Source organism: Bolinopsis microptera, chromosome 3 (genome assembly GCF_026151205.1).
Source record: "Bolinopsis microptera isolate Bmic1 chromosome 3, MBARI_Bmic_1.0, whole genome shotgun sequence".
In the NCBI taxonomy this organism is placed as follows: Eukaryota; Metazoa; Ctenophora; class Tentaculata; order Lobata; family Bolinopsidae; genus Bolinopsis; species Bolinopsis microptera.
Window position 1 is genome coordinate 6,977,076 of NC_087074.1, and position 12,297 is coordinate 6,989,372.

General features: G+C 39.8%; 2 protein-coding genes across 2 annotated transcripts; one reads left to right on the top strand and one right to left on the bottom strand.

Annotated features, from left to right (window-relative positions):
* Positions 1-364: 364 nt before the first annotated feature.
* On the bottom strand, positions 365-1,876 carry LOC134813474 (bactericidal permeability-increasing protein-like). The gene has a single exon (XM_063821269.1). The coding sequence runs from the start codon at positions 1,812-1,814 to the stop codon at positions 399-401; it is 1,416 nt and encodes a 471-aa protein (XP_063677339.1). The 5' UTR covers positions 1,815-1,876; the 3' UTR covers positions 365-398.
* A 3,950-nt stretch (positions 1,877-5,826) lies between these two features.
* Positions 5,827-8,278, top strand: LOC134813138 (multiple epidermal growth factor-like domains protein 6; the record flags this gene model as incomplete). Its single annotated transcript, XM_063820824.1, has 2 exons — positions 5,827-7,800; positions 8,143-8,278. A coding segment is annotated over one exon (1,956 nt), but the record flags the coding sequence as incomplete, so codon positions are not given.
* Positions 8,279-12,297: the final 4,019 nt, after the last annotated feature.

The following is a 12,297-nucleotide window of genomic DNA, read 5'->3' on the forward strand; positions in this document are numbered from 1 at the left end:
ACCTTAATTGATTGATTGTTTAGGATAAAAGGGCTAATTGATAATTAGTACTAAAGATGTTTGCTCATGATTATTAACCCACAATTTGTTACGTTCCATCGGGGTGCCCTTGATTCTCGCACGACTCACTTGCCCTCAAGTTTTTTCGGTTTTTTAACTTTTTAATTTCAGAACTGCATATGTTATTTGATCTGTGCCACGGCGGGAAGGATAACAGTGCTAAAATAATATCAGTTGTTTATTTTCAATTGTTATTTGTATACCAGTTCCCATATCGATAAGTGAATTTCTCACTGCCAAAAGAACTTGTTTTACTTGGAGTTCAACTCAAGAACTTAAAACTTCTTCAAAGAAAAACAACCTCTCATCATTCACTAAACATCTTGTACATTATCAGATTAGATGAGGATATCCTCCGCAATCTTCTTCAGCTCCTGTAAACTGAAGTCAGTTAGAGTAGCGTCAGCACACACCTTCACAAAGTCATCATGCGCCTCCAGCACTCCCTTGTTGAGGCTAACATACTGGTCAATGGGCAGAGTAACACCCTTCACAATCACAGCGTTAATCTTAGGCAGGACTGTGTTGTTCAGGATATCATCAATCACTCCCTCGATATCATCCACATTGATGTTTCCAATATGGGAGGACTTGATTGAGGAGGTGTGAGTAGCTGAGGTGGCCTGACCAGATAACACGTTGTTGTTGTGCTGCATGTTTCCCTCGACAGTCAGGGAGAGAGCCAGAGTCAGTACATCAGCTCCCGCTACCTGTACACTCAGCTCCACTGGCATGTCCAGGATGATGTTGTCGTGGTCGAACTCAGCTCGGGGGTACCTGGTGTTGACCACACTGTAGGTGATAGCTGCGTCTGGGTAGGCGGTGTAGAACTCTGGGATAGAGGTCTTGAAGTAGGCGGTGTTCATAACAGGGTTGGAAGCGTTAAGGAGGGCGCTGGGAACTGATTCTTTGAGCTGTCCAGCTGCGAGGGCGACGTAGCTGGCGGTGTTGAGAGTGTAGTCAGAGACGAGGAGGCAGACCATGAGACTGGTGTCCATCTGGCTCACAATGGGTTCTGGGGAGAAGGGGAACACAACGTCAGATCCTTGTTGATCAGCGATTACTCGGGCAGAGATGTCGAACCCAGAGGAAGAGAAGACTGGGTTAGAGTCAGCTTCAATCTCAACATCCATGATATCAGCAACAGGTATGTCATGGGGGAGGGAGGCGATAACTCCGTTCACAGTGGTTCTCAGGAGTTTGTTAATCTCATCGCAGACTGCGCTGGTGATCTCAGGGGTGATGTAGCTCTCGAACAAGCTAACCACCCAGGAGAAGAAAGAGTTGTGCAGATCCAGGTTGAAGCTGTGATAGTGAACACTGCATCCTTTGGGAGCTGTGACTAGCTTTCCATTACTAGCAGTGATTCCTGCAGTAGCCTCCACAGCCAAGGTAGCATCCAGGGTCATATCACCAGAGGTCCACCACCACCCAGCTTTAGCAGCCCATCCTCCTGTCACCTGGATCTTGGCGTTTCCGTTCCTCCACTTCAGACCCACATTGGGGACGATGCTGATCTCAGGTTTGCCGAGGTCCAGAGCTCCGAACTTCAGGTTGGTGGCACGGAACTGGTCCTGGCTGATGTTTGGCAGGCTGAGTTTGTCAACTGCTACCTTCTGAAGGATGTCGATCATGTAGAAAGCTATATCCTCTCCATAGTCTAGAGCTTTCTGGCTGAAGCTGATTCTCACACTCTCTTGGTCGGTGGGTGCAGCACAGGCTACACTCAGCAAAGTTACAGCAATCCAAATCATCTTGTAGGGTCTCGGAAGTGATGTGCTCCAGATGAGGCGTGCCACTTTTAAGCACTAGAAACAGGGTAACGCGGAGCCCTGTGAACAAAGAACCTCACCTGGTTTGGATCTGACAGTTCGCAGCTCCTTTGTTCGGTTTGGAGTTAGTTCGGAAGGTGTGAATAAACCGTACGTTGCTGTCAGTCACCTGCTGTTGCACTAGTTCTATACTACTAATCCATTCATTTAACACTGAAGATTCATTATAGTGGTCCAAGATTTATTAAACTGTTGCAAATCTTCTCTCTTTGTCAATTTATATCTGACCACCTGGTTTCACTTTCACGACATGTATTTCAACAATCCTGCTGGTTGAACAATGGAATTTAACGTACGAAGACATCAATACCTTTAGATATAGCAGTGGAGGGACCGTGCAAGTAACCCGGTAGTGAGAGTTTAGACCTCTGGCGGCTGTGTTATACTTCAAACACAGCTAGGAGAAGGTTAACTTTGAGGCTAAGTCTAGGCGGTCTGTGGTAAAGAGCAGCTATTGTGCATCTCTGTGAGAACATTGAACAAATTAATTTGATTTGTGGCATTAAATCAGATTAAAACTGTTAACTGAGTAGAAACAAAGACTGCTATTCAATTCATTTAAAGGAGGGGCACTGCCACGGACTGCAGTTTAATACTAATCTTATGTGAAGACATAGAAGTGTCAAACATTTATAAATATTTATATATTTAGCTGTTTTTGTTTAGGGAACATGAAAGATTTTAGCGCCCTGTACAATTAGCTTCTCTCACTTTGCACTTGAACATTGAAAATACAACCGTTTTAAAACTGTAAACGTACCTTTCCAAAAGCTACCTAAAGTTTTGTTTATCCTGCATGCAGCTAAAAGAGGGCGTTGGAGATAAGATTTTCTATGGGGTTTTTATCAGTTCATACACTCAAAATTTTACGCGCCAACTCTATCTATTGTTAAGCATAAGATTAAGAGAAACATATTTCGAATAATTATTAAATACCTTCTATTCATATCAGTGGTATTGGACATTGGTACTGGTAGTTGGCGCGCCCCCTCCCCCCTCTTAAAGTAGGGTTGCCAACCGATATTATCGGCCGATAATTATCGGCGATAATTTCCCAAAAATCGTTATCGATTATCGCGATAATTTTCGAGAATTATCGCGATAATCAACACATTTTTATTAGGGTAAAATGGCCAACATTTAACATATTTTTCGAATCTATTTCTCTGTTTGTAAAGTTAAAACCCAGTGCTAGCATAATTTGCAGTGTGATGGTTTTTTCCGCATCTAGTAGGTAACTTGGAGGTTGTATGGTCAGACGTAGTTATTGTTGTTTGTTGAAGCACAGAAAGGAACTCACACTGCAACGAGACTACAAAACTCGTTGGAGCTCGCTGTGCAGTATGTTGGAGAGATATGACCGGATAACTGATGAGTGATGCAGTGCACGGAATTTTAGATGACTTGGAGCTAGGCAATCTAAAACTGGATGTAGAAGAGACTGAGTTAGCTCTCGCACCGTTCAAGACTGTAACTGAGTTTCTGTGTAAAAGAGGAAGTATGCTTGCTCAAGCAAAAGTGATTATTTAGTTTATTGACACCAAGCTAGAAAAGATCTGAGATAGACTCGCCATTTTCTCGAAGCCTGTCTGATAGGCTACGTACACATATAATGCCAAGAGAAAGAACCTTCACTTCGTATCGCTGGTAAAGTTCTATTCGGACCCCGGTTTTCTAGATGAAGATGTAGGACAAGAATACAGAATGATCATAAAGTCAACCTTGATACGTAACTCTAAGTCTCTGCTCCAGCGGTTGTTTAAGCAGAAAGAGACTAACAGCGATTGAGCTTCGCAAGTAGTTCGACGATTGGTCCTCAGGACTCACAGACGACTCCCACAATTTCAGATGCCAGATTCCAGTCCTATCCCGCTGACAAAAGAATTATCAGACTACGGTAGCAAGGACAGATACCCTTGCACGGGAGATAGGTCTGTTCACAGCTAACAGGCAGCTTACAGGCAGCAGACTTTGAAATTTTTTTTGCTAGAAGCAATAATTATCTTTAAGAACATATTTTGTCTATGAAATATGGGCTTGTTAAATAAAAGGGCAATATTGCAATTGATTCTTTAACAAAGCAATCAGCACAAGATGTAACATAGCATAGGAGCATAATGCAAGTATGCAGAGTGTATACAAATATTACTTCAATTATATTGCCAAATTAATCGCCGATAACCGATATTATCGCGATAATTTTGAAAAAATTATCGATTATCGCGATAAAAAATTTTGTACCGATAATGGCAACCCTATCTTAAAGTAACTGTAAGAAGGACGAAGGTATAATTTTACGAATTATATGAAATGATACTTTAGTTAAGTTTTTCAAATTGTCCCATAGTATATACCCACTATATAATTTATTAATATACTATATATAGTATATATACTATAACATGTATATAGCTATACTTATAGTATATTAATATACTCAGTCTCACCACTCTGAGCAAATGAGCGGTATGACTATGATCTCAGAACCCAGAGAGTCGAAGAGTTGGATATCTGACTGAAGGATCACACCACCAGTTAACTCTCCGTTATAAGTTATTTGTTATAGATCACTGTAAAATACTGTGTCCAGTAAGTTGTGATCTTATACTGTGGACTTAGGAATCCGACATATATAACCGAAATAATCGACATTTCTGAACTTACAGATGGTATGCCCGTATGCTACTCAACCTAAATTAGATTATTAGATCGCGCAAATAGCGAATGGTTTAACTCAAAAACCGAAATTTGTAGGGAAAATATCTGAGTGAAATAACACACGTCACTACTGACTACGCAGTATTAAGAATAAGTATGGATGTTGTTCATGTTGAATCATTAAATTCCGATCCAAAATTTGTGGTCGCCCGTCTGATCGTCGGCCTAAATCCAGTTCAGATTTTGCAAATTGTTTATCGTTACTACGATGTGTTGGAAACTAGTCATTATGTTGGCTCTTCTCTTCACAACTGGAGGTATGTTATTTACTGAATAAGTTCTACAATGTTTTTATTAAATAATTTTACTAAATAAAAGTATTAGTAAACCCAATCACAAATCAAGGTTAATTCATTATTTTTCATATTTAATCCTTGAATCGTGAAGGTCTCTGTGAAAACCAAATTTTATCTCAAAATCACAATTTCAACTTTAAGTCCAATTCACGAGTTAAAAATTTTCAAAATGAGTTTATGTTTTCGTATAGTGGCCGTGTTGAATTTGTAGGTTTATAACCTAAACCTACCCAACTTACCAAGACGCACGCTGAGTTGGACTCGTCGACGGTCTCTCGTTGACGGTCTAATATTTGGAGCAAATATTTTACTAGTATCATCCGTTAATGTTGAATTGCTCGGCGAAGTGGTTAAGCCATGGCCAATTAGTCATTTATAAAAGTGCTCATTGCGGTCATCAAGCAAATTGCAGTTACACCCATTTAAGTATCAAAAAAATTTTGAGCTATTTGTTTGTTCACAAGTCGCAGAATTTCTCTTCGTTATAAATTTGTCAAAAGAAATAAAGTACATGATACTAAGATTCATCAGAAGAGTCCACTGAAGTAAAAGATTGAGGATTAGGGACAGAGACCATAGCATGATGTAACATTACCACAGATACATTTTATGTTTTAACCTATATCATATATCCTGTATATTGTTCGAATCTCGAACCCCATTTTTCAGAGACCAGTTTCCAGCTAGTTGACTCTTCCGGAGTCACAATAACAAACGAGCAGATGGGCCTATTGCTCTGGAAAGGTGGAACAGTTTGTGACGATGGCTTCAGTGGAAGCAACTCGGCCACAGCCATTTGTAAGGAATTAGGATATGAGTCAAGTACCAGCTGGTTGAATAGCGACCAATGGTCCTCCTTACAGGCTCGCTATAATATAAAACTAGTAGGTGTAGTATGCTCATCACCCACATGGTCCTCGTGTGCTGGCTACAGTGAGTTTGAGCATTATACAAGTTGTGGTCACCATGAAGATATCTTCCTATCGTGCAGAGGTCTATGCTCTCCAGGTACGTATCGCATCTCCGGGCCGTGTACACAATGTCCAGTCAATACTTACAAAGCTGTTGTTGGATTTCAGGCATGTACCAATTGTCCTGAATCGTCAACTTCGAACCCAGGTTCCATTAACTGTTCCTGCAAACCAGGCAAGTTTTGGAGCTCTGGGTCGTGTACAGAATGTCCAGTCAACACTTACAAAGCTGTTGTTGGATTTCAGGCATGTACCAATTGTCCAGAATCGTCAACTTCGAACCCGGGTTCCATAAAATGTTCCTGCGAACCAGGCAGGTTTTGGAGCTCCGGGTCGTGTACAGAATGCCCTGCCAACGCTTACAAAGCTGTTGCTGGATCACAGGCATGTACCAATTGTCCTGAATTGTCCACTGCAAACCAAGGCTCCACCTACTGCTCGTGTAAACCAGGTATGTTTTGGAACCAAACCACATGCCACAATTGCTCCCAAGGATTGGTGAGTCCACATAATACCACACAATGTAGCGAGTGTCCATCAGGTTCTACTGCATTTGAAAACGGAACAAAATGTAGCTGTCCGATAGGAACAGTGTGGAATTGGGCAGCTCAAACCAGCGGATCCTGTACTCGTTGTAAAAGAGACACTTATAGTGCTGACGGAATGTCTGCCTGTCTACAGTGTCCGTCACTTTCTACCTCTACAGCAGGTTCTAGGAGTTGCCTGTGTCTTCCAGGAACCTTTAAGAACCCCAACATGACCTCGTGTACCATATGCCCAGCGGGAACATCTTCAAACATAGGCTCGGAATATTGCATCTGTTCATCGGGACAGTATTGGAACGGTACTATATGTAAAAAATGTGCCCAGGGGACAGTCAGTCAGGAAAGTTCACTGCGCTGCAAATCTTGTCCTGCTGGAAATCTAACACTGAGTGGAGGAACAGAATGTGCCTGTCCAGCAGGAACAGTTTGGAAGTGGGATGAGCTCCATCACGGGTCTTGTAAGCAATGTCTTCCTGGCACTTACAAGAGTGAGCTCATGCTTTCTTGTACAGTTTGTCCCGAAGGAACGACATCAACTGCACGCTTTGACTTCTGTACGTGTACTTCCGGCATGTTTTGGAATGGTACCAGATGTGATGACTGCCCTCAAGGCTTAGCAAGTCCACAAGGATCCGACCAGTGTCTTGACTGCCCATATGGATCCAAGGCATTTAAAAGCGGCTCATCCTGTAGCTGTCCAATCGGTAGTCAGTGGGAATGGAACGCTCTAACAAATGGCTCCTGTACCCTCTGTCCACCTGGAACCTTCAAGGGTGAGCTCATGCTGTCGTGTTTAAGTTGCCCCAAAGGATCATCATCAAACCTAGGCTATGGATACTGCATCTGTGAGTCTGGCCAGTTTTGGAACCAAACGAGTTGCCAAAACTGCAGTTACGGATTTGCCAGTGTTCGAGGTGCTCTTCGGTGTCAAGCTTGCCCTGCAGGAACATCTCAAGATCCCAGTGTAAAGTCATCCTGCATATGTCCAAGAGGGAAGGTCTGGAGCTGGAGTGAGAGAGGTGAGGGGTCATGTTTGTCTCTTCCACAAAGTCTGAGTGTAGTTCTAATACTAGCTGGTAATGGTATAGCAGCACTTCTGGCTGGCATTTCGTTCACTATTGGCTTGCTTCTGTTCCGTGAGAAGAGAAAGAAGAGGGAGGAGGGGCCAGTAAGAGTTCGTTACAATGCAGAGGAAGGAGTGAAGATTGATGGCCAGGAAGAAAGGGGTATCTCTGTAGTGGGCCACCCAGTAGAGAGTCATATGATGCTTGATGAGGGAGGAAATTGTGGCTCTACAGCGCAGGATGGACAAGGAAGCTTCCTGGACAGTGAGAACATCTATGATAATATAGATTCGTAGACATCTACAGTATGCAAGGTACTGTTCGCATTTTATGAACTATTAATTTCATAATATTATGTTGATTATTATTTTTTTAAATCAATTATAAAAATGTTTATAACTAATTATCACTCTTCTCCTCCTCGTAAAGTTAAAATGCATTATAACAAGTTTCTTGTCAGAAAGCTTGTCATTTTACATAGCAAATTACTGCATACCTATGGTTGAACGAAAATACAATAATAATACGTCATAAGATAACGTTTTGTTGAATTTACTTGCAGAACATATTATTCAATTAACGAAATTAAAAGTAAAGTCCTTGTGATTGTTCATTGTTTTCTTAAAACTTTTTTTTAAATCTATCATTGATTTCAGGTTGCAGGTGAACACGTGAGTGCTGAGTTTACTCCGACATTAAACTGCTAGGTGAGTCGAAAGTGAAACTCATAATGAGTGGACAGAAGACATGAACAGCATACATGAATCATGATTAAATCAATATGTTTTAGTATCAAATCAGTGGCGTAACGTTGCCTGTTGGCGCCCCCCTGCCGAAAAGGCGCCCCCCTGTTGGCGCCCCCTCCCCTTTTGGTGCCCCTCCCTAAAATTGAACAAATTAGGTGATTTTAGAGGATACGCAGATAAAATCTCTAAAAAAGTGTGTATCTAGAGCAAAACGCGCAGTTTTGCTAGTACTTTAGTTAAGTTTTCAAAATTGTCCCACATTCAAACGACGATTTGGCGCCCCCCTAAGACGGCGCCCCCCTGCACAGCAGGGTCAGCAGGGCCCTTCGTTACGCCACTGTATCAAATACGCTTTAATATAAAACACACATATCGGACCTTAACCTTACGAGGTACTTTGTGGTGACTAGAGATGATTTTTTTTTTTATTAAATTTTTTTTTTTTTTTTTTAAAAATAAATATTTAATTTGAAAATATCAGTATTTCGTCTAATGATCAAAGTGATATTATATCCGCCATATTTGAGCTAGAGACTTTTCGATCATTTACCCAGCTTGATTCCAAAGGTACCGACCAATGAACTGCTCTCAAATCATGAGTTAAGGATTTCTATTTCACTTGCTCAGCAGTAAATCGTAAAAGCCGATTAAAATAATTTTTAGTCATTCAGATCATGATTACGATATCACAGATTTTGTGGAATTTAGTTTGCTTCTTGTACTTTTAATTAATTAATTCTTTCAGTTTAATTTACCTCCTACATTTTTAAAATTTACTTTTCGATTTGACCCGTAGGATATCATATTACAGTTGTACGTTATATGCTCATCATTAATCAAACTATAAAACAAAAACATGTTAATATCATGAAAAATATACTACCAATTGAAAGTATACTTTCAATTGGTAACATATTTTTCATAATATTAACATGTTAATATACATATTTGACGAAATCAATAAATGAAGTAGTAGCAAAATATGAATATAATATTATTGTGGTAAGTTTTGACGAGGTTTAAATCTTAAAAGTTAACAAAAATATTTTCATATTTAATTGTCATCTTGAAATCATTATATAATCTTATACAAGTTAAATAAGTGGAGATCAGGTTTGAATTAATCGTGTTCTGTACATTATGACAGTAGATATAACTACAACTTTTTTCGTTGTTTGTATTATTTCGTTTATCAAATGAATTTAATACCAAAGGCTATCTCCATCACCACCGAAGATACAGCCCATTAATTATTAGTTTAATTTTACCTTTCTACTTTAAGTTTAGGACCGGGAAAAGAGGGGCTCCAATAGAATTAGAGGGGGGCCAACATACAAAGTTACACCACTGCTTCTAAATTTGTAGTTTATATACGGACTAGTGTAACCCGGCCTACGGCCGGGATTTCACTGCCGCAGTTAAAAAGGGTAGGAGTAATTACCTGCTGAGTCAAAACCCGGATTAGGCGAGCAATTCTATTCGGAGTGCCCTCACGTATCCAATAGTATGCTTAAAAGATAGTAATTCTTAATCAATAATCAATAGAAATTAACCCTTAACACCATGCACCATGCACCACACCAGCCTATCATATTTGTGAACATGCATTACATTGTCGTATGAAAGTATGAACTCTCTCTACAGTCCAAACAGACCGTTTGAGCACTCCCTCCCCTAATAAGTTTATAGTATTACTGCGGGAATAGGCCCAAACTCAAACTTAACTTCTTTCTCGTGGATAATTAAGTCATTATTAAGCACCACATTCCATGATCATAAGGTCCGTACTCCATACAGTCTGTACCACGGCTATTACACCACATCACTCCCGTCTTGAACCGCTTTCCATTTTTATTAACCCTTATTAACTCCGCACCACACACTAATAATAAAGTATGAACTCTTTCTACAGTCCAAACACTCTGAAACAGACCCCTAATATCACTTGCGGGGCTAACCTAATTACCAACGCTACAGTAATGGAAGAGAGAGAGAGAGCGCGAACAGGGATAAAACGTGAGCCATTTTAGTGGCTCACTCCGTAATGTTGCATTTGTGTTACAAAATCATCAATTAAACCACTTACCATCAGCCGATTTAAAAAAAATTTGCTTATGGGCTTCATCAGAGTTTTGTCGGCACTATACCGAAAAAACCAGTCCCGTAACTATTACCGTTTTTTTTGTATAACCGTTCGGAAATTACACACGGACAGACAGACACACAGACAGACACACATTCTGGTGTTATTAAGTTGATACCTACTATAATGCAACAATTTAGTCTAGGCGGTCGAGACTTCAAATTGAAATTACAGAGGGCTCACGGTATTTCTACTCAAGTCTCAAACGTAATAGGAACTCTGAACATACTTTACTAAACTCTGAACATACTTTACTTAACTCTGAATATACTTTACTAAACTCTGAACATACTTTACTTAACTCTGAAAATACTTTACTAAACTCTGAACATACTTTACTTAACTCTGAACATACTTTACTTAACTCTGAACATACTTTACTTAACTCTGAACATACTTTACTCAACTCTGAAAACATACTTTACTAAACGTATTTTTTATCGCAAACACGTTTCCAAGTGGGCGCACGTTATATCTCCGCCAAAAGCACTTCAAATTTGATACGTATAAAATATGTCTATAACTTCCTTGATTATGCACTAAGTTGGCGTTCGCGTTCTCCGACCAAAATTTTGAACGGGGAATCGTTTAAGATCACTTTCGAGGCACCTAGACAAAAGCTTCGCACGCTATTGTACTTTTTATGGATAAATACGTCAGTAGCGTTTTTGAGCTTGTTATTTCCAAGTATTCCAAGTGATTAGTATAAGTGCATATTGATATATTAACTCTGAATACATTGCAAAATAATTTATCTCGATTCATGAAGTTTGAAAGAAGTTACAGCAAAATAATAATAATAATAATAAACAAAATGTAAAATGACTCGTTCGCCTCAATTTGCCGTCGACTAAATGCTTCAAAAATTTGATTTATCGAAACTCGATTAGTTGAACAGAAGACATAAAATATTATATGCCTATCTTAAAAGCTCTTCCTGTGACAATCTTCCAAAGTTAAATTGGGAAAAACGTGGTCCATCTCGTGCGAACTTTCCTAATGACCAGGGTCAGTATGTTGAATCAACATCTTCAATCTTCATGACAGTCAACATCTTCATGACAGTTAAATTCCGATCCAAAATTTGTGGTCGCCCATCTGATCGTCGGCCTAAATCCAGTTCAGATTTTGCAAATTGTTTATCGTGATCGTTACTACGATGTGTTGGAAACTAGTCATTATGTTGGCTCTTCTCTTCACAACTGGAGGTATGTTTTTCATATTTAATCCTTAAATCGTGAAAGTCTCTGTGAAACCCAAATTATATCTCAATATCGCAATTCCAAGTCACGAGTTAACAATTTTCAAAATGAGTTCATGTTTTCTTAGCCGTGTTGAATCGCTCGGCGGTGGTTAAGCCATGGGTTTGGCCATTGGCCAATTAATCATTTATAAAAGTGCCCATTGCGGTCATCATATCTTGCACATTGCACCCATATAATGGAAGTATCAAAAATTTTAAAAGTTAACAAAATTTGCCTTAGCTCAAGCTGCTGAAAAGAAAGTAGCCGAATTCCTCTTCGTTATAAATTTGTCGAGAAAAATAAATTACATGATACCCCTTATGATATCAAAAAAGTCCATTGAAGTAAAAGATTGAGGATTAGGGACAGGGACCATATCATGATGTAGTATTACCACAAATACATTTTATGTTTTAACCTATTGTTCGTTTGTAATTTTAGAACCTCGCACTCCAATTTTCAGAGACCAGTTTCCAGCTAGTTGACTCTTCCGGAGTTACGATAACAAACGAGCAGATGGGCCTATTGCTCTGGACAGGAGGTACAGTTTGTGACGATGACTTCAGTGGAAGTGGAAGCACATCGGCCACAGCCATTTGTAAGGAATTAGGATATGAGTCAAGTACCAGCTGGTTGAATAGCGACCAATGGTCCTCCTTACAATCTCGCTATAATATA